At 37.2% G+C, this 23,525-nt stretch overlaps 1 protein-coding gene across 1 annotated transcript in view; it reads left to right on the top strand.

Moving 5' to 3' along the window:
- The first annotated feature begins 4,109 nt into the window (after positions 1-4,109).
- adipor2 (adiponectin receptor 2) overlaps positions 4,110-23,525 on the top strand; it is a 41,159-nt gene continuing 21,743 nt past the window's right edge. Inside the window, exons 1-3 of the mRNA XM_084710753.1 lie at positions 4,110-4,253; positions 21,126-21,197; positions 21,772-22,041. Of these exons, the coding sequence (XP_084566879.1) occupies positions 21,955-22,041 (87 nt within the window). The 5' untranslated portion in view covers positions 4,110-4,253; positions 21,126-21,197; positions 21,772-21,954. The remainder of the gene's footprint in view (positions 4,254-21,125; positions 21,198-21,771; positions 22,042-23,525) is intronic.

Below are 23,525 nucleotides of genomic sequence, written 5' to 3'. Positions count from 1 at the left end.
TTTGGCTGAATAATCAGTTTAAAGTCTTATTTTAGTTTTGCAAAACCAATTAAGCTCACGTAAGTTAACCAAACTTGAGAAAACATGTTCAAAAAACAAAGATATTAAATTGAAATTGCTCCTTTCTCTCTGTGTGACAACTCTGCTTTAACTAAACACTCGGTACAGCCGTGATAAAAACTTTCCATGACCTGTGAATGAGAGAATGAGGTGTGGTGGGTGTGAATCTGCTCATATTAATGCGCTCCTCTCTTCTATCACGCACACACTCTTCTCTCTACACGTGTGTCGGTATTAGATCATATTATGTGGGATCATGTGTGCAACATTCAGGCTTGTTTTTCACCATGGATGTCATCACTGTAGCATTAACGTATATATCTGTACTTGTTATTACTGTTACAGAGAGTTCATGGTGAAATGATGGAGGTCTTAAGCTTTATTTCTTCTTTGTTAAGTGTTCATTAAGATATGTCACAGTTCTTAGTTGCAGTGATTTTATTAACCATTTCGAACATTTAGCTGACACTGTTACCCTAAACTGACAATAAATAAATTAATAAATATTTTCGATACACGTTATTTAAAAAGAAACATACACCCAGTGTCAGGTGTGGTCCACCTGTTGAGACTTGTGGAAACTGAGTGCAGCATCCCAGCAACACAAACAGTGTCTTCAATACACAATTCCTGTATACATCACTGTCAGCTAATGAAAAGATATTTCCAATTTAAAAGCAATGATATATATTAATAATAAGCTAGAGAACAATGACCCTGGTTTCTTTGCTGTGTTTAAATGTTTTACTGTATTCAGCATAGATGCAATTTACAAAAGATATGGAGCTTCGAGTGATATTAAATTCAGTGGAAACCTCTTGACCACAGTGATCAACAGATATATGGATAAAAAAAGTGGACAGAATAATTCCCAGGAAAATGCTGTTTAAATAATTCACTTAAAGTGATCAGTTTGCTGACAGGATCTTTTCATACATAACAATATACAGAAAAATAATTTAAAAACTATGCTAATTCAGGGTTTTGTTTTGTTTTTAACTTTACTCACATGATACTTTGCCTGTGTAGTGTACTCAGACAACAAGAAACAGTCTTCTAGTAATTGAAACAGAAAATGAACATACAGTCACAGTAAGAGGTTTCCACTGTACTTGCAAATGCTGATGAAAGTCTTTTTCAGTCATTTGTTTGTCTTCATTCATTCAGTTTGTATTTCAGAAAGAAACAAACACACATATAATATGCACAGTGCTGATTAAATCTTTAAAATTTCTCTAACAAAGTCTTAAATAATCTCCTGTACAGCCAAGTCTTCATGTTTTGCTCTGGTTGGTAGCAGTGGTGACAGATAATCTAAATGACCACATTACCCAAGGAGGGCCTGGCATCCGTATCTCCACGCACACTCAGATAGAGCAACAAAGGAACTGCATTAGCAGTGTGAACGTGGTGCAATCAGAAATCAAGGTTGTGCAAACAAACTGCAATACCTTGTTGCCACCCCTGTGAGTCCACTGGAGTCCTGTGGAGCTGAAGGTCTCTCTTAATGCTTCCACGCTTATCAGATCATCTGCTGAGTTAGGCTGACTGACAAACAATATATAATCGAGAATTTTCAATTAGGGGTGATGCAATTTGATGACATTTTTCATTCAGAGACACACTGACAAATGACGGCGACCATGATGCTGAGATATCTTGTTTTCTTTATGTGCAATATCTGGCCAACTATTAGTCATCCTGTCTTATCTGCTTTTCTCAGGAGAAAGAAGGACAACAGAGACAAATTAAGAGAATAGACTTTTTTTCCCCCTACATTTTAAATTACTTTTTAAGTCTATGAACTACAGCCTTTTACATTATTATAATATACAGTAAAACTCTTAATTAAAATTGCTGCATTGACACAAAACAAAAAAGAAAAAAAAAGAAAAACAACCAGACAAACTCAAAACAAGACAGTTACAACAAATGGTAAGCTATACAAAAATGTATATATTTATTACAATAGATGCTAATTATTACAAGTATTTAGAAGAAAAATAAGAATTCTGCAAGAGGGACATCTGTCTCATCCACTGACTAGAACAAACAATTCTAAAGGAACCATCCATTCCTTATTTTGAAGCACTTTATCCTGAGATTAAGATAAACCCAGACAATCACTACCAGGCAAGGTTAAAATCACATTACATTATGTTCCTATGTACACTTGGCACAGAACATTCGAAACACATCAATTGTATGATTAAAAACAAAATCAATGATTTGAGCCATGAGGGTGGACAGACAGAGGGAGGTGAACTCTGTGACAGCCAGCCAGTTCAACCAATTAGCTGAAAAACCTCCAGCTTAGTCAATGAAACTGTGTGCTGAGTTATAATGAATTATGTAAAAAATCATTTTCAGGTTATTAAAAGGTATGTGAGATGTTGTCAGGAATCCAAAGCTGTAAACCTCTGTTTTGTAAACGTGGCAGGTGAGTTGGCAGCCAAACTCATCTAATCTTATCTTTAAATTATATATTTTATACCATATTGTAAACTGTTCAGAATTCCCTCCATAAAATATTGAGAACATCCAGAACACTACACTTTTAGATTAAACAAAATAAAACTTTATACTCAACAATTCTTATCAATCAGTTAAGATGTGATAAGATTAACTCAAGAGCACACAGGCCAATGTACTGAGGTTACAACAAATATCCATATTGGCACAGCAAGTTTTCAACATTTACTCTTCCCATTTGTATTTCTGAGGCCTCTCCTCCCCCCAAAACCAACAGATATCTGTTGAAAAAGTTGTTGAACTTGTTAAGTGTGTGATCGTGAACCTGATCAACCAGACCGATGAAACTGCACTGAACTGGGCTGCTGGTTGTAGCAACACACCCAGCTGCACTGCCAGAGTCTTGCATCACAGTAAATCCATTTGCACAATCATGCAATCAAAGTCAACTGTAATTGCAGCACAGCCGGGTGTCTCTTATTGTGTGTGTGTGTTACGGCATAGTAGATTCATGGATGTGTTCAACCCTCATCAGGATGAATAGAGGGTGCAGGTGATCCATTGGTGGCGTGATTCTCAGTATGAAGTCACGGGGTGGAGTTGAACTGTCACACCATCTGCTCCTGTTTTATTTATACTTTATGGCAGCTCATCATGTATTGAGGATTCATAACCCTTAATTAACAATAATACAATTATTATAGCTGCAGAATAATTTCCTCTTAGCCTGTCAGCAATTTTGATGACCAATTAATTGTTGGCATCATAAATAAGGTAAAAATTAAATATTTGCTCATGTCAGCCTCTTAAAAGTCAGAATGTGCTGTCTGTCTTCTTAAGAAACAATACATTTGAAAACATCACTTTACTTTTGATCACAAAAATACTTGATTGATAAACTGATAATGAAAATGATTGTTAGTTGCTTAAATACGTGTCTTTTGTACTGGATATGTCATGTTTCTTTGGTTTGTGGATTAAGGGATATTATATGGGTCTAATCTAGATTGGTAGGAATCTCAATTTACTCAAATGCTTTACTGTGTAATTTTGAAAATATACTTGTATCACTTTAAATTTAAGACTTAACTTGTAATGGAGTATTCTTAGACCAGGGTATTTATACATTTACTTATATACTATACTATAGAGGTCTTAGTATTTCTTCTAACACTGGTAGACATTTGCCTGACCAAAGTATTGGTCTATATATATAAAGTATTTCTGCTCAATTTCCACATGGCAGCTGGTTGCCAAACAAGTTTCTAACTGAAAGACTGCTGGCTACAACACTTAAACACCACTGATGTTAAACTAGAATTACACAGCTCATAACATATTTCATAACCAATCACATATATTTGTTTCAGCTCACAAATATCACAATATCCACTAATTTTATATACTTTTCGAGCCTAGAGTACGCTAATATAGTTAAAAACTACAAAACCGTAACTAAATTTCTACCACGTCGCTTCCTGTTCCTAGTCATCAGTGATTGGGCTATTTTTCTCTGTTGGGCGATCTGATTGGCTATCTGCCGTCATGCGAGCGGCGTCACGTACTGATTGCCTCCCTCCGACGTCGCTGCTGAGTCCAGTCTGGTCTAGCGACAGTCACAAACCGTTCAGAGTGGAGAGGGGGAGAACAGCGACCACAACTCCCTGTTAACTGTTTTACACCAGCCAGAGGACGGATTCCTCTACAGACATCAGGACCAGGTGAGTAATTTTACTGGTATTGACCTCTGTTTGTTATTATTATGGTTGTTCTAGCTTGTTTCAGACAGTTGAATCCACCCAGGACTTTCCTAGCGTAACGTAACCTGCCTGCTAGCAGCTTTGCTATCCAGCTAATTCTGGCTGTCAAAACAACAGAGAGAAGCATAATCTGCTAGCAGGCAAGAAAGCACAGCTCTGCTCTCTCTTTACGGGGCATTATCACTCAAATGGAGGCAGTATTTGGTATGTTAAAAGGCACACAGGTGGATGTAGTGAGCTGTCAAAATAAACACAGGCTTTGTTAGAGAGTTATTTGGCTTCTTTCTTATTTAGCAGCTGTTGTTAGCGGACTGGCCAGCTCGCTAGCTCGGTGTAAACAAACCATCATCATCAGTCTGTCGATGGGCTGCAGTCTGTTTCTTATCTTACCTTTGACATCTCAGCATGGGTCAAATGTAAGGTGAGACATTTTTTGCAACAGCTTAAGGTAAAACAAATTAAAACGCTCCTTTGTGTGTGGCTTGTGCTGTCAACAAGAAGGTAGTCTGGCTGGAGTTTTGGGTTTCTTTGTCTTGCTTGCTCGCCAGTGTTGTGTTGACTCCTCTGTACTCTGTTCAGAGTTCACAGCAGTGCTTAGTGTGTCTCGATGTACAGCTATTTTTGCAGCAATTTCAATGCATTGTATGTAGATGTATTAAATTGTTAATAAGAAGATGCAAATAGATGCTGTAAAGGCTAATTTATTGCATCACTTGACAGTCCTGTTGTGGCTCAGATTGGCTGATCTTGTTTCTTAACACATGTTTTGGTATCCAACTATGACTTTTCAATAATAATAATAATAATAATAATAAAAGATTTATCTTTTTACAAGATTTTTTTTATTAATTAGATTTTCAGTTTCATCATATAGTACATAACAGTCCACCCCTCTATGTCCCATCCCTATTCCCTGCTTGTCATTTTAATAGAGGAAAAAAAAAAAAAGAATTATCTATCTATAAGAGTGTAGACACAAATAATATCCAAAGAAATAATAACACTGTGTTGGGCTTCATTGCAATAGTATATGGCCCTATTTAGGAGTATTATTGGATGGATCAATAAATAAGTACATGTTAAGAAAAATATACTGCTTTCTGTAGGACCTACCCTTTGGACTATGCAGTAATTATTTCTTGAACAAGTAATGTTTCTATGTAGCTACTATAAGTTGAGTTCTGTTGTTGAACCTCAAAGATTTAAAGCACCGATATGAATCCACTCCATCTGCTTTATGTTAGTCTGAGGGGACTTAACACACATTTCACGCAGTAAGCCATAGTAATTTTTTAATGAGTTTGCTCTGAGAAGAAGCTAACATTTTGAAATTTACTCTTTTACCAAATAAAGATGATGCTGTCTGCAAGAAGGCCAACTGAAACAGATTTTTCTCATCATATTATTGGCTAGGAATATATATATATATTTTTTTGCTACTTTGCATTTCTTTTTAGTTGTACTGAATGCACATACAGCACTGTATGCATTTCCATTCTGGCTGCGCAATTAATAAACTGCAGAAGCTGCAACTTTTTGATAAAGGAAACGTGTGACCAAACAGCACCATAATGAAGTACTGTAGCGCTGCACAGATGCCCTTGTCTACAAATGTTGTTCTACAGATGTAAAAAAAAAAAAAAACATGTTTGCTTGGACCCAACAAATGTCACATCAAAATTTTTCTTCAATGAAAATAAAACTTGTGATGCTAAAATGATAATTTCCACAAATTATGAATCATATTGCAGTTGCATTGCAATATCTGTCAAAATGATTGCAATATGACTTTTATTTTACCATATCATGGCACCCTAGACTATAGAGTGTGAAATTCTTATGTTTTTGCTATGTAGCATTTCTTTTGAATTGTACTGAAAGCACATACTGTACTGCATATATATATGCCCATCCCATTTCAGTGTTCTTCTGACTGTTCGGTTTGCCTCAAAGCATGAGGTCATCTCATAAATATTTCATGGACTGGGTAGCTGATAGCCTATTTGTCTTGAACCCAAACTTTATATGTACAAAAACACTCCCAGCCATCCCCTAGCATGAGATTAGTCCATGGATATTTCATGGGGTAGTGTCCTAGCTGGTATTTGTGTTGAAACCCACTTTGCATTTTTAATCAGTGGCTTCTTGTGTAGTTTGACCCTGTGGGGCTTCAATGCAAGTTTGCTCCTATGCAACTTAACAGCACTGGAAAGAAACTTAAAACTGTGATCTGTAGTAAATATAATTACACATGCCTATCCCTGTTGTTATTCTCAAGTTGCACTCATGCATGTCAGTGTGCATCTGTGGCAAAGTCCATATAGGATGCAAAGCAGATCTGAGCACCATTTTAATCTATAGCAACTGTGTTGTATAGGAAAACAGTAGGTTTAACACATGGGGTTCATTTATATGTGATTCATCTAACCAGGAAATTTGCAGTAATTTCCTGTTGGAAGATATTGATTTGCAATTTATACTAAGAGTTCATTGAGTTCATAAGTTGCTTGAGCTGATGTGGGCATGAGTCTCACCCTGCTAGACATGGCTATTGAGCAATACGTCATATTTTTTACTGGAAGTACAACTCTCCAGGGAATTTAATGTATAATGAAGTCAGTCTTTGACAGTGTGCCAGGCAGGAGAGCAGCTAAACATAGCTTCTAAGAATAGTAGAGAACTGTCAGAGCAAAATTGATTGATCATAAGACAGAGTGGCTGCCTCTGTCTTTCTTTCATATTCTTTTTCTTGTCTCTGTCTGTGCTTTCTTTTCTTTCCTCACTACTCTTGCATGTGGTGCACAAAACAAAAAGAACAAAACACGCCTTTTCCTTAAATGGATTATGTTGTTGTTTAAGTGAACGTGTACACACATAACAACATTCGCAATATACCCAGCTAAATAAGCCTGTCACCAGTTAATTGCTGTCCATAGACACAGGAAGTTTCTTTTGCCCCAAACACTGAGTGTAAACAACATTAAAAGAAAGAATATGTTTGTTTACTTCTATTAGTTTTTGTACATGCATGCCGAGTTTGTTGGATTAATTTGTGTTAAGTTCATCTGAAGTATAACGTCCTACAGGATGTCCTGCCTGTACCCACACCCAACAGTAAGAATTCTTGATAGGAAAACACAAGAGCAAAGGCGCTCAAAAAGACCAGACATAACCCGAGTTAACCTATCTTTATTAGAGGCATCAACCAGATTTTCAAACAGGGTAAAAAGCTGAGAGAAAACTTATATTTAAAGGTAATTTGACAGTAATGTGAATAAAATGAGTTTGGTGACCTCTCCAGTTAAATATTTTACAGTGCTTGTATCATGTTGCAGTCAGATAGCACTGATATCTTAATATGGTTAGTAGCTTTAGGTTCCCTTTTCATCAGAACATTAAGGGGACCTATTTTTATCTGCATGTGATGTGACCCACCTTTGAATTACCACCCAGCGCTTGAAACCCTCTGTGTGTGGTTGTCCACCAGCAGAGCTAACAGCGCACCGACCTTGTTGTGGTCTGTCTTTGCTCTGTGTTCGCATGGATGGTGGTTCAGTACCATTTAGAGACAAAGAGGAGTGGTTTAAAATATCTTTGGGTAGTGATTTGGACAGGATTTAATTTAAATGCTTTACATGTTAGCCCAGGCATTGTATGGTGGGGGTCCAGGAACATTTACACATTTTACACATTTCCCTGGTGTGGAATCAGTAAAGTTTATTTTATCTTATGCTCAGAGATTCACTGCTCTAGTTAACTCAGCAACTGTATATCAGATTGATTTATCAGCTGTTATCACCCACAAACTGTGAAGATTTGAGAGCTGGTAACCTGGTACAACCAGCAGGCAGCAGTGCCAACCTGATACATGGATGATTTATGTGGCATTGTGTCTGTATGAAAAACTGAGATTTTGGGAACACTCCTCTCTTCTGGAGGCAATATCAGGTTGTTTTTTATTTGTGGGTGGACATGTTTTGCTTCTCGCTATTATCATTGAATTTGACTCACTTTTTCAAGAATACTTCTTAATTTACTACCTGCAATTTTGGAGGCGTCACCTCCTAAAAAAGGGGTATGTTGTGAAGTTTAGATGGCCTGTTAAACTGATGTTTAGTTTAAGTAGATGAGTGTTTGACAGAGGGATTAGTGCTGTTTAAAATGTATAGTGACAGATTGTTATACAGGTTGTGAGTTTGCCTGAGGTTGTTTCACGTCAAACTGAACCCTTGACTATGACGAATTGGCCAATCTCCTCTGGCAAAGGACACCTGAATGTCACCTAACATGTGTTGAGTGTGTGTAATCTGTCATGGTATTTTTCTCTTGTCATCAGATGAAATTAGAAATATTTTATGAACAGGATGTTATAGGGACATACTGACACTGTTTATTGATACTGATAGGCCTTTACTCTTAAAGATACCGCTCTCAATAATTTGGACTTCTGTTGACTGCTGACAAAGCTGCGGTTGCTGCTTGACAGACGTCTAATGGCTTCATTTACAGTAGGAACATACTGTAAATTAAAAGTGCTTAAAACCAGTGCTAACTGTGTCCTGAGTTATTAACTGAAGACTTACTTTTATCAGGATAATGAGACTTGACTTGATGAGATGGAGACAATCGCATTCTTAGTTTGGCAAATCCCATCAGCATCGGAGCCGGGAGCCTGAACCGAGGGCGTTGGTGCAGCAGCTGCTTTGCTAAAGCAGTTAAACATGCTGCACTGCTTCAGATTTATACAATGTTGTATTTGTAAGTGTTTCATGAGGTTGCTGGTATTACTTGGAGCTCTTTTTATTTCCAAACATACATTGCATTTAGCTTAGGCCTGAGTGATAAAACAATAGCAGGGATGGAGTGAGAAAATGAGTGCAGATGGTGACAAAATTAGGGATGTTAATCATTAATCAGTAATTGATTAATCACCATTAAGAATGTAACCAATAAAAATGTATTAATCAATAATAAATTTATAGTCTGGAAGTGGCAGTAATTACACCTCATTTGAAATTGTTTTGTCTGGTAGATCCATTTGTTGAATAGGGTAACTTAAACTTAAAATCATTTAAAAAAAATGAAAATGAGAAAAAAAAACATGCATTTTGTATATTATTATTATTATTATTATTATTATTATTATTATTATTATTATTATTATTATATTTTCATTTAATTAGTTGGCTCACCAGTATGGGAGTTTTTTTTCTATTACCTGTATGCTTTGATAAATAAAGTGGTCAAATTCAAAGTCAAGTGGTTAGATTCAACCTTTTTACTCCTGTCTGTATTAAAAATAGGTAATAAAAATAATCAATAATTATTGCCCAGACCTAATTTAGCTGCATTTTCATTAAATTTAGTAAAGTAAGCCCATACTTTTGAACATTTTGCATGTCAGCCATGTCTGAAGAGCACTGAATGTGAACCCACAGTTATGCAAGGTCAAACGCAATCACCTGACGTCGGCAGCTTCGTCATCATTAGGCCCAGCTATGTTAGAATGAATTAACATTACATAAATACTGAGAGCAGCAGCGTTATTCCTGGAGCTTATCAATAGTTTGCTACGGACCAGTCAGGAACCAGTACCAATTTAGAACCAGTTCTAGGTACCCATCCCAATCTACCATGTCTGTCAAGCGTGTGTAGTAACTGTGCCGCTACTCGGCTGTCTGTTTGTGTTTACTGTGAATGAGAGAACAAGGATGTGTGGTTCACTACACACTGGTCCTCTTTGTTTATCTCTCCATCATAAGACTGCTGGCATCGCATCAGTAACTCACTGCTGTACCAGGACTGAGTGGTCACCAGGGGACACACATTTCCACAGACAACCTAGATATGACGTGTAATAGTAATAAAATCCAAATATTACATTAATATATGTTTTTTTATGACTGTATGTTGGTCAATGTGCGTAAAAAAGGCGCCTAGGATCATCTGTTGATGCAGAAAAACATGCAAAACAAATTTGCAAATTGTCTGGCATCTATAATAAATCTTCTCATGAAGCGAACCACACCCATGTGAGCTGCGTCGCTTTTATTACACAATTATTTGCAGTCACTTGCTTTTACGTGTAGCTACATGGAGACATATAATTAAAGGTGTGCTTTCACTAATACCATGGTAGGGTGGGCGTGTATGTGTGTGTGGTTATGTTTAAGTGCAGGTCTCAGTGCGACCACACAGTCCCAGTGAACAGTAAAAGCAGTCATGTGGTCTTCAGCAGCAGGTTTACATCATTGTAAAGCTGTCCTAAATACAAAGGGAGGCCTATTCACTGACCCCCTGCCAAAGGAACACACGCAGCATAAAACACAGTTAACTGCACCGACAAATGAAGAGTTTGACTCCAGAGTGACTAATCCTGTTTTTGGAAAGAAAATGTGTGTCCAATAGTTGATGTATAGCAAAATAGTAAGAATATACAGGTCAGAAAGTCTTGTTTTCCATTTATCACCGTTGATTGACATAAATGAGGTCCTGCTCCTCTAAATTTGAGCATTCAGTACGAAATGAGTCATATTTTTTTGCATTTTCTTCCACAAGATAAAAAGGTTTGAGGTTATTGGTTCATGTACAGCCTTAATTGCTTTTTAGAGACAAAACCACTGAGGCCAAAAGAAAAAAAAAATTAGTTATTGACATCAATACAACTTGTCTTTCTACCTGAGTAAGTAGGATCAGGAGCTCAAGGTATTGCCAATTTAACAAGAAAAGAGTCTGCACTGACTGTCAGCATCTACTGCCATCTCACACTCACCCTGACCTTTCAACCTGTAGATTTTTATGTTTGATATGTACTGATGTTCGCAAACAGTGAAAGGAGAGACAGACATGAGAGCAGGTCAGGGTCCAGTCAGCTTCACTGTCTTGTTTAAAGGGCAAAGTGCAAAATATGCTGTCATAGGATGTTGTAATCTTATATAACGTGTTTGTGTCTTTAAGACTGAACAAAAAAGATTCTGCTCACTGTCAAAGGTCGAAGTGTCTGTGCTGTTGACTTTGTACTGGTTATTCAAGTCAGTTGGCATGGCTTTTTTTTAAAGCACGAGGTGACGTCATTTACACAAAAGCTTATAAATTGAATTAGAGAAGCTAAATGTCAACAGCTAATTTCATCAAGTGGTTATTGTATAACCAGCGTCTCATGTAGCTAATAGTCTACAGTGCACTCAGGAAGTCGCAACTGAGCCCCCAGAAACCCCTCTGTTGGGCATGCACCTACTATTTTGCACTTTTTTAACATATCATTTGGTTAAAATTTAAATAAACATGTTAGATGTTCAGTACGCCTAACTGTTATCGTTTAGCTGACTGTCAGGTTGTGAAAAGTATTGTCTTAAACAAAAGATAGAGATCAGTAAACCTGTTTTGACTGTGTAACATGTTCTAACACACTCTCTCTTTTGTTGACTGTTGCAGGCGTCTGTCTAACCTGAAAAACAGCGTGTCAGGTTATTGTAAAGCTAAAAGTCATGCTCAAGTTGGATTTCTGGTTTTAGATGCTATCACCTCATAGTAACACTGGGTAAACATGTATTCACTCCAGCTATTTCACATCACGTTTAATATAAAATCAGTCAAATATCTTACCTGCTGAAAGTTCATTACAAAATAGACTGCTTTAAGAGACATGAACCAACTTTAAAGTGGATATATTTCATATTCATATAACAGTGTAGCAGGTGACAAGGTGAAAGCAATCATTCAGAATGATGAACCTACTGTACCTTTAATTTGTCACCTGAATCTGCAGCTCTTTACAGAGCTTTATAGAGAGTTTCATCTCAATGTGTTATGGTTGTTACTTTTTAGTCTTATGCTGCAGTCCCTCTTTCAAACTCAACGCCGACTAATTTGGAACTATTTCTGAGCGCTGTTTGAACGGAGATGGATGGAGGTTGTGGCTAAGATGAGAAGGGTTGCAGAAGTCACCGTTGTATCCATCTGGGCATTTTTGTTCAGTATAAAAGGGGCTATACTATTGCTTTTGGTCATGGCATGCACCTGTTTTCAGCAGTAAAGCTCTAAAAAGCCACTGTACACCACCTGCTCAGCACCAAACAGCAGGCAGACACAGTTAGAAACTAGCTGGCGAACACATCGGAGCATTTAGCAGGTAAAGAGACAGATATTTCACTCAAGGGTTGGTATAGACCAAAAATAGAGCAAATTCAGAGTAAATATTTGACTTGCTTTCATTCGGTGGGCAAAAACATGACTGAGAATAAACTGCTGAATGTGTAAATAAGCAACTGTTTGCTTGGTACACAACTTAAAAAGGTGATGATATGTCAATATTGTGTTCACATCCACTGCCCCCAAATTGGCTAAAAAATCAGTTATTGCAGGTTTAAGCATTTGTTTGATGTTTGTTAACTCAGTATAATAGTATCCCAGCTATAATGGTTCATCCTAGTTTGTGTCATTGCTATGATTATTCTGATTAAAATTTTAACTATGTATAGTACAAATGTACTGTAAAGTGTATTTGTGTGTGACAGGAAAAAAGGGAGAGTAAATATATGCACTGCTGCCCAGTGTGGCACAGTGTTTGTTTTGTGACTGTGTGTGTGTGTGTGTGTGTGTGTGTGTGTGTCAGAGAGAGAGTAATGACATAGCAGGTGACAGACCACAGGCCATATCTGACAAAGTGACTCAGACTGTGAGCACACATTGTAGGGAGAAAGGCATGTTGCTTGAAAGCCACTAACATTTACAACACAAGAACTGGCAGCCTCTAGATACTGTAGCATTGCTGTGGACGGTGTATCAAAAGAATGTTTTGGCATTTTTAGCTGAATCTCAAGCTGTGTAGTCATTGTGATGTGCAGTAAAGCCTAAAATAGAAAATGTAAAAGAAATAGGTTTGACTTTGTGTGGTAAATCTCTCTAATGAGATTTCTGTTACAACCAGCACTGTATGTGTATTTGGCTTAAAGTTATTGTTTTAACTTGTCAGCCTTTCCGGCATACCTGTCTTGAATAAAGTGCTAATAAAGATCCCGTTTTTAATAGATACTTAATACAGAGTTTTAAGAAAAACATTCTGTCAGGATGGGAGGCAAATATCAGATGAAAACAGAGAAAAGGCAACTTGTTTAAAGATTTTTTTTTGTAAAGAAATAATGCAAATCTCTTGCAGAAAGAAGGCTTGTTGTGTCTGTGTCATTTATTCATAACCTACGTAATTTTCTTAAGTCAGCCTGGTCTCTATACAGCTGAGGGACACTTACTTACATGAAACTCCCAACAGCTCCCTGTCCTTCTTCCAAACCTTAGGTTGTATCCCTATGAAAAAGGTGCTGTGGATCATAGGAGATGTGCTGCTTTTCACCGTGTAAATTGTCTCTTGTAATCCATATTGACTGCTGACTGGTCAAGAGTGTCAGTGTCGTGTTTTGGCCTAAGAAAATAGGTTGGAGGTGAAGCAAGCGTGTAAAGCTTTGCAAAAACAGAACCAGAGTGAGAGGTTTTTCAAACAAGCAACATGCCACTTAGCCTTTTTGCATTGTCTAAGTATTATTCCTTACAGACACAGCTGGACAGTATATCAATATTATATCAATGTCGTGATATTAGACTAGACGTTGTTGTCAATTTGGGATATTAAGGTATGGCCTAAGTGTTGTCTTTTCATAGTTTTAAGTGATGTCATTTTCTGAATGTACCAGACTGTTTTAGCTGTTCTACTATTTGAAAAATAATTTTTAATGCTTTCAGTATATGGACCAGTTACACCATACTTGTGCTGTACTGCACATTGACCTTTATCCTACATTTGTAAAGGAATTTTTGCAATAGTCTATGACCTACACAACTTAATATGTGAGGATGTTGCAAAGCAGGTTTAGTGAGTCATAAATTCTGTCCTCCTTTAACACTTTTTTCTTGTGTTAGCAGAAGTAGTACTGTCACCCAATTCAGTCCAATGTCACCATGCACAGTCAACTTCCTCATAAAACATGTTTTCTCTCCCCTGACTACCAAACCGAGTGCGTCGGCCTCATAATCAGGCAGCGTTCACCATCATTTAGGTCACCTGTCGAAGCTCCCCTCCTCGGTTACACATAATTTACACAAAAAGTGATATACATGGGATTTTATAGTACGGCCCAGCCGTGACAGATGGGCTCCTTAACTTATAGTAGGTCCCCAGTCCACAGTTAAAGACCCAGAAGTGGGTACTTCTGCTTCTTTTTCATTCCACTTCCACTTTTTTACAGCTGTTGCCCAGGTTCAGCACTTACTTTTTCCTGCGAGGAGAAAAAACAAGAGAACAAATCAATTCCCATTGACATCTCTTTTCAGTTATCAGTAATTGTTATTTTCCTTCTTCCCCTAGTTTGTTTTTTTTTTTTTTTCACCTGAGTTCCTGTTAGGTTTGTCTGTCAGTTGCCAGGATTGATTTTCGGAGCCACCTCTTCACAGCTCTACAGTGACAATGACTACTTTGGAGTGAAGTCAGCTGTCCTCTGCTTGTGCGTGTGTGTCTGTTGGTGTGTTTGAGAGAGAAAGACAGAGGAAGTGAGAGTGAGACAAAGAAGATGGTGAGGGAATGCTGGCTGAGCACATCCTCATGCCTGTGTGGTATCGTGCACGTGGATAAAAGACCTTGACTGTAGACTTTTGGCATGCTAATCTTAGCATGTTTATAGCTACTATTAATCTCAAATTACAATTTAGGGCTAAAATAAATGTGATTATTAGCTGTAGATATATACTATCATGCAGTAAAGTTGATGTTGCTGCTAAATAAAAGAGCACAGGATCACTCTATTTTTCAGTGTGCATCTTTAGTGGATGATGAATGCCTGTACCGACTGTGATGACAATCCATCCAGTAGTTGCCATGACATAGTAGGCCTATGTCACTGTGGACCAAAGTGTTGGAGTGAGAGGTGGACGACTGATGTGGGAAAAAGATGGTTAAAGATGGTCAATTATTATCAATCATTAACAATAATTTGGGAAACAACTAATACATAGACCAGCAAATGGGGATCCAAATAAGCAATTAACAGTTACAAAAATAAAAGTCAAAGATGCTAGAGTTCTCCTCTACATTGTTCTCTTTGTATATCTTTACTCTTTTTGAATGTTGTTTTCAAGTTATTTTCTTTCTAAACTGTTATCTAATCTATTTCTTTAAGCATCTGTGAATTTCAGGGACTATGTCTGTAGTTCTTTGGTCATTTGTAATATTGTTTAAGTTTAGCTATTGCTCTTCCCTCATAGGTAACTACCATAACTTAGGAAACAATTTTTACACCTTATTTCTGCAAAAAAGTAAATTAAAACTCAAATTAAGTTTGTGGAATTAAATTTATTTAATTTAAAAGTGATTCATGTCATTTCATTTATTAATTTATTGCACCAAATTATGAAGAGTAGTATCAATAACATTATCAATAAGCAGTATTGGTATCAATAAAATCCTAATGTCACGCACCCCCTCACATCATTGACCCTGATATTTAAAAATCAATATTTTCCCTCGTGTCGTGTTAAAATCGCTAAGGTTTCAAACTTGCCAACACACAAAATGTCATCACAGCCTGTAAGCCATATACACATACTGTTTTATCAGCTTGGATACACACACACACTCCCAGTATTGCTGTTATTGACCTCTGGGTCAAATCAGTCGCATCAATATTAAAAGCTCAATGGCATCCATGGTTAAAGGGCTATAATGTGTATTGATGGCATTCCTCTTAAAGCCTCAGAGCTGGTTCATAATGTCAAGAGGATGAAATATGAAAAATTAAGAGGAAGTCAGTGAGTGTACTGAAGTGAGTCTGTTTCTGTTTTGGTGACAGCATACAACCTCAATGTATGTATGTAGGGAATGGTTAAAGAGGTGTGGTTACTTTCAGTGGGTAGGACAGAGAAGTAAAAATTCTGTGTGAAAGAAGATGTCACGAGTCTGGTCCCTTCATGCTTCTGTGCTGTTTTTATCCTTTGTGTCCATCCTTCTGTCTCCCCCTGGGGTTAAAGTGTCACTCCAGGACAGTTTGATGGCTTTTTGTGAGTTACAGAAAAACACAGCAGATGGTAAATTTATTGGGTTGTTTCATGGAGCTTGATTGTAGGAAAATAATTGAACCTCATACAGGGACTTTAATAGGAAAAAAAATAATCGCGTATACGACATTCCCAAGGCCTTTATGAGCCAAGAAAATTGTGATCACACAGTTACTCCGCACGAAACATCTTGATGAGTCATGATACATCCTGTTGTCGATGGACATAATGCGTCAGCTGTTCTCTCAGAACTGAAAATCCAACATTTGGAGTTGGCTTGGACCCTGGGAAGCCCCATTTGGTTTGGGCGTGTGAATCAGTTCTTTCTCTATGTTCCATCATAACGAGTGTTTTATCTCAATATGGGGTCAGTCTGTTCCGTTCTGTTCTGTCTGTTCTGTTACTGTGGTCGTCCAGTTTGTTCTCTGGCAGTGCCAAAGAGTGTGTGTATGTGTGTGTGTTCTATGTTTTTTTCTTCCCTTGTAGATAATATGACTGAAGTCATGCATAGCCAGACCCACATATCTCCACACTTTGTTCTAACACTGTGCCAGCTAGCGTTCATGGTTGATTAATCTATTATTTTCTTCATTAATCTATTAGTAATTTGGTCTATAAAGTCCAAGAGGATGTCTTCAAATGTCTTGTTTGTCTACAACCCAATGATATTCATTCATAATTTAAGAAACTAGAATCAGAGAATTTAAATTATTTTTTAAACAAGTACTTAAACAGATTAAGTGATTATCAAAATAGATGGGTATTAATTTAACAGGCCAAGTTGACAACTAATTGATTAATCGTTGCAGCTCTAGTGCTTGCACTGGAGACATGTCTGGCTGAATCCATTATCATTTTGGAATAGAGGAAAAAATGCTTCGGCTTCGGGGGGAGGCTTGTTTTAGTGGGATTGTTTGTACATGGAGAGGTGAGCCCTGTCATTAAAATGACGAAATCCCTGCGATAGAAAAGGTAGAAAAGGTACCAGCTGCTTTGTGTTTATTAGCAACCAGGTTAGGGTTAGGGTGACTTTCCATCTTTTCATGTAGGTTGCTAGCTTGAAGGTTGTTGTTATTGTTGTTTTTGGTTTCCATATATACCAGGCGTACATATGATAAGCTGGGAAACTGAGCATACTCTCTTTATGGGTTCACCGATATGTACAGTACAGAGTGAAATGGTCTCGTGGTCGTCCACACAATTCTCTTTAATGTTCTTTTTTCCCCTCTGCTTCCAGACTCTTATCAGACCCGCGCAGAACAAAACTTCTCAGCTATTTCAATTGTCAGGAGAGCTGTTTGTTCTTGTGTGGCAATCAGGCCACAAGACCGTTATCTTGGGAATCGACTACAGCTGAAAAAAAAAAAAAAAAAAAAAATCCCCATCAAAAGTAGTTTATTCCTCTTATTCCCTCGCTAATAAGGACCCGGCATGAAATCTCACTTTTCATTGTGACAGAAATTGAGGGTGCAGTTACTCAAAAAGAGCATCAATGTAATTTTCAGAAATAGTCGATTGGGGAGAAATAGGAGGGAGGAAAAGCGGAGAGATTGATTGGACAATCTCTGAGTGTAGAGAAGTGTTTGATTTCGATTAGGGGACCTGCCCACAGGCCACTCATCTCAACTCAGCTCAGCTCTAACAGTCTTCCCTCTCATCTTCGTAGCATAGAATAACCATACTGTCTGCTGGTCGATGTCATTGGGCTATAAAACTCTGTATATTTCTTGTGGCTCTTATAATGATTTTCTCTGTCTTTTTCTTTTGTGTAGTCTTGGCCTCTTTACCCCTGTCCTCTCTTTTCAGCTTTTGAGTGTTCTTTCATCACCACTGCCAGTTGTGTCTTTTTTCCAGTGAAATGATGGTGAGGCTGAAATGATCATCATTCACTGAAAAAAACATAAGCCTGCCTGTAGAACACAATCCTATTCTGTAGAAAAAGCTGCTCCTTGTTGCAGTGTGTGTAATTAGTGTAAAGGTGAACAGAAACTTAACCAGACTGTTTTTACTTTTACTTCTGAGTAAAGGAAAGAAAAAATACCTAGAACAAAGACAAAGTTCACTAATAAGTAATTGAAAGTAATTGTACCTCTTGGAAGTAGACAGGTTTAAGCTTGTTTATACCATTTATAATTTATGATACCATTTATAATATAGTATAATGGTAAATAGCTTCAAAGAGTATCGTGTTTCCACATTTAGTCCTCATAAAGTATTTGTGTTAGGATGCTATTGATTATATATATATGATATATGATATCATTTAGTCTGTAAAATGTCAAAAAATTGTGAAAAATGTTCACCACAATTTCCCAGAGCCTGAAGTGACATCTTCAAATTCCTTCTTGTGTCCTACCAACAGTCCAAAACCCAAAGACTCTTCATTTATACATAAATGACGAAGAAAAGCGGCACGTCCTTACATTTAAAAAGTTGGCAGTAGCATTGGATGATGTCTACCTTATTGGCATATGATCATGTCAGTTGACAATGATATTGTTAAGCAATAAAGCTGCAAAAAGATAGCAAATTTAAAAATAATTGTTATGTTTGGACCTAAACTAAAACATGCTTTCAGTGAGCAGTCAATAGTGATTAAATAAAGTGTTTTTCCTTTTGTAAATCAGGTGCAAGGAGCTGTAACAATAAGAAGAATAATGCGCTTTCAAATCACAATTTTACAACAATGGTCGATCAATGATGCATCTGCATCGGCCCAACCCTAGTTGGCAATTATTTTTGTTTCGATTAACTAATTTTTGCAACACCATTTTGTGTGTTTGTTAATTATATACAATGTCCAGCACACTATCCTCTCAGTTTTGACTTTCCACTCACACTTACCTTGAATTTTCACATCCAGAAAACCTGCTTTTTAGAAAAAAAAATACACAGTACTTAGCATAGAGCAGCAGTAATGTCAAGACGCCAACTTTCTATTGCCTTGAACCCTTTGAACTCTGCTATTTAGTTGATCTCATTGATGTTACAGTTGAGTAGGTCCAAAAGCATTACTTAGATTACCCTATTTCAAATGTCTATAGTAGTGTGTGTATTTGTTTAATGGTACATGCTTGCTCAGGTGTGTATGTACATGCCTTTGTGTTGTTTTTTCCACCCTTGAGTGTGTTATCCCCTAATGTATGTGTGGTAGCGCAGGGCGATGGTTTAAATGAAGTAGTCTAGTGCTGGAGGGGCCCTCTGGAGCGCTGTGTGTGTGTGTGTGTGTGTTTCAACCTCTCAACCGCAAACACACACACACAGAAAACTGATCTCAGCAGTGTAAGACATGCTGATATGAATGTGCAGCTGCAGTTCTCATTAACACAACATTAGCGCGTTGGTCGTGTGAGTACTTGGAAATGAGCTCCTGTAAAAACATGCAGATATAAATGGGTCTAGGTCAGGTACCCATGAGCATGTTTATCCTTACCAAGGGCAAATGTCTGCACAAGGATAGTAAAGCAAATCTTACAACCAAGGACTTTTTTAGTTGCCATGTCTGTTAAGTCAACTTTATGTTGTTGTTAAGGTCCTCACATGTGTAGTAAGCAGTTTATTTTGGCAATTTATCTTGACTTTCACTTGAACACTTTCTTTTACACTCATTGCCATCATGAGAAATTCTTCTGAATTTTAAAACATGAATTTATCAGTTTGAGTTAAAGTTTTTAAAAGAAAAAAGTCAACATTATCTGATTACAACTTCTTAAATGTGAATATTTTCTTTATTCATCTGTGCCAGGCTAAATATCTTTGGGTTGTGGACAAAACAAGACAAGGCATTACCTTTGGCCTTACGAAACACTGATCAACATGTTTCACCATTTTCTGACATTTTATAGCCTAAACAACTAATCAGTTAATCAAGAAAATATTTGCCAGAATTATTGCCAATGAAAATAATAGTTTGGAGCCCTAGTTTTGTTGAACTAACGTAGCAGCAGTTGCTGGATTTTGACTTGATTTGATTTGATTTGATTTGATCTTGGTGGAAAATTCCCACCTTGCTCTTCACTTCAACACTGTTTGTCAAACTTGAATTTTAAATGACGTGACAAGGTGTTCTGTTTCCCTGTAAAGCCGCAGAGAAACTGAGAGGTGGTTAGAGAAAGATCAAGAAAAAAATGTATAGTGAGCTCTCAGCAGGGAACACATTTACGTCCTGTGTGCCTCTCTTCTTCCTGTCCTTGACACCTTTAGTCGCTAAGCAAGTCACCATGACTGCAAGTTAGCAGCTGCTAATTGTCTGATGGTGTTTGTAGATCCTGTATTTTAAGACCTTGATAGATACCATGGGTAGCTAGCATCATCTCTGCCTTTTACGTAGAACTGCAGTGGTAACAGTGATACAGTATATCTGCAGGACAGTTTGTCTTAACAGGGGATTGAACTTTGTAACCTTTTAACTGCTTTATAATGCCTCCACTATCATGTATTTAATCTGGGCAGTCAGGCTCTAATAGAAGACTTCCTAATGCTTTGGATGTGACATATACTGTATATACTGCTTTAATTGCTCAGGTTTAAAGCAATGTTCAACATTTATTGGTTTTACTATATTGGCTTGTACTTTTATTGCTTGGGGAACTGCTACAGGATTATCTTATTACTTTAATTTTGTAAGAATATGGTGTTACAACTGTTATGATGTCCTGGTGTCCTTTCTTCTGTTCTGTTTTGATTTGTGTTGTTTATGTTTTATTATTGTAATTTCACATTTGAGGATAAACAAAGGCGTTGAGACTAACTTTTTTCTTTACCATCTTTTCTTCTCTTTCTGTCTCTCTTCAGCTTCATCACATAAAGTCCTGAGTGAAGACATTATTCCATTCCAAAGACTTCAGCCTCATCAGTGAAGTCCAGGTTGGTCATATATCTTGTATTGTAGCAGAGTAACAATACCAAAAACTCGAGATATGATAATACCATGATTAAAAAAAAATCCATGATACTATACTGCAATATGAAAAACCAAAGGAAATCACAACATAAAAAAATGTCCTTTATTAAATCTGAGTTATAGATGTGAAATTGCAAAACAAAACCAATGTCAATGTTGGTATCAGTACTTTTGTAAAGAAAATACACAATAATAAAATAAATCAATTAACTAATTACACTGAATCCTGATATGGATGTTGGTCAGAAATCTGCTTGTCCAAAGTAAATTTTTACTTGCTAAACAATTTATTTTTATTTACTAGCAGTTACCAAATAATAACAAAGACTGAAGTTAAGTTATTTTTAATCTAGGGCCGTGATGTCAATAAAATGTGTGAAAATAGTGAAAAATGTCCATCTTTCTCAAAGTCTGAGGAGATGTCTTTAAATGTCTTGTTTTATCAGTCTAGAAATCAAAGATGATATTGTCGTCTTGTCATATCTGTTCCAGTGTTCTCTTTTTTAAGTTTTACCTATTCCTATTCAATCCGACCAGGTTTGGTCTCATCCGGATTTAGTGAACTTCATCCATCAAGTCTTCTGTCCGTGGTGGCCGGTCCAGCGTCTCAAGCTGGACGGAGGAGAGACGAGTGGGGCCGAGGGCCCATCCTTTGTGCTGCGACACAGAACTTCAAACCTCATTGAACACTCATTGGCAGATAGCACGCTTACAGATCCCATGAGTCCCCGGGAGAAAGGAGACACGCCCACCTCAGGTCATTCAACCAGTCACCTCAGCACCTCAGAGTGCCCCTCACACAATGGGGTGAGTGTCCAACGCACACACATGCACACACACGCACATATGCTGACATGTGGTTGGTTCAGGGCCATGTGGCGTGGTATGGGTCGACTGGTTACACAGTAAAACTATCCCACCAAAACACACACCCTCACATTAATAATTAAAGAGGTGTTGTTAGTGGGGAAGTATAATATTCTGTAACTGATGCTGACCTGCAAAGTCTTCCTGTGTAATAACAACCATAAACTATACAAAGGTCTTTTTCTCAAATTAAAATCTAAAATACGGTTGTCAAAAGTATCAGTGCTTCAGTAATTTTTTTGAGAAGACATATTTATACAATCTCAGTATCAAAGCACTGAAACTATTGGAAAAAAAAAAATAGGTCAATCTTTGGTCTTAGAAAGGTCTGGAAAAGTCTTGTATTTAACTTGTTGAAACCTGCAGAAATTCTCCATGAAATCAAAAGGTATTCCGTTTTTTTTTTTTATATATCACTATTGTATCGAAATCTAAAATTCTGTTGTTTTTTTTTACATTAATCTGAATCAATGCATGACATGAGTGGGAATTGATTTTGCTTTTTCAGTATGTTTGCAAAGCTGCCTGTACACTCAAAGCACTGTCGATGTGAGTCATTCACCACACGCACTAATGTCCATTAGAAACAGTGATTAGTGTTGCGGTTTAATCACTTGAGCACAGTCTGCTGTTGCCTTTGTGTGTGTATACACAACATGTTTTAGCGTCAGTTAGGCTCTCAAGACTTATTTTCTACAGAAGTAGTAGATTAAACTCTACTGTTAATTAAACATTAGATGATAATTTGACCACAGCAGATTTAAAGTTCGTTTAACAAGGTTTTGGAACAACATGAGAGAGTTTGCTTATGTGTGCCTTTAAAAGCACTGCTTGGTGGTGTTTAGTTCTGCTTGCATGTTTTTCATCGGTGAGTTATCCTCAGAGCCTTGCGCATAACACATAGAAACATATATGTACAAGCACATGTTTGTTTTAACATACTTCTGATTTCTGTTGTTTTTTTGTTTGTTTTTTATAAAGGTCTATGCTTATATATACTTATTTAACTGTAATGTAACCCGTGTTTCTGATTCTGATACAAAACAGTGACACATTATCAGATATCGATGTACTCATGACTACCCTCAAAACAGGCATAAAAACTTGTGAAATTTTTTATTAGATAAAAGTACATACAGTAAAAAGGGCACAAGATGTGTCATCAACAGAGAAAAAGATCAATCGTGTGTAGATCAAAGTTAAAAAAACAACTTTAAATGCGTTTTCCTGTTATAACTGAGCACCGTAACCAGAGTGTTTGGGTGTTTAGTGCCTTGCTCAGGGGCAGGAAGAAGAACAGAGCAGTATCTAATCAGTTTCTCAGGTTTTACCAGCAGGTTCTTGGAACTTGATTTTGCACGGTTTGATCATGAGCCCAAGTTTCCCAATCTCCTCAGCCTCCGCTTATTATCGACACCCTCACC

Source organism: Lutjanus erythropterus, chromosome 22 (genome assembly GCF_056507025.1).
Source record: "Lutjanus erythropterus isolate fLutEry1 chromosome 22, fLutEry1.hap2, whole genome shotgun sequence".
In the NCBI taxonomy this organism is placed as follows: Eukaryota; Metazoa; Chordata; class Actinopteri; order Lutjaniformes; family Lutjanidae; genus Lutjanus; species Lutjanus erythropterus.
The sequence above is the reverse complement of the archived record's forward strand: the minus strand, read 5'-3'. Positions and strand labels throughout refer to the sequence as shown.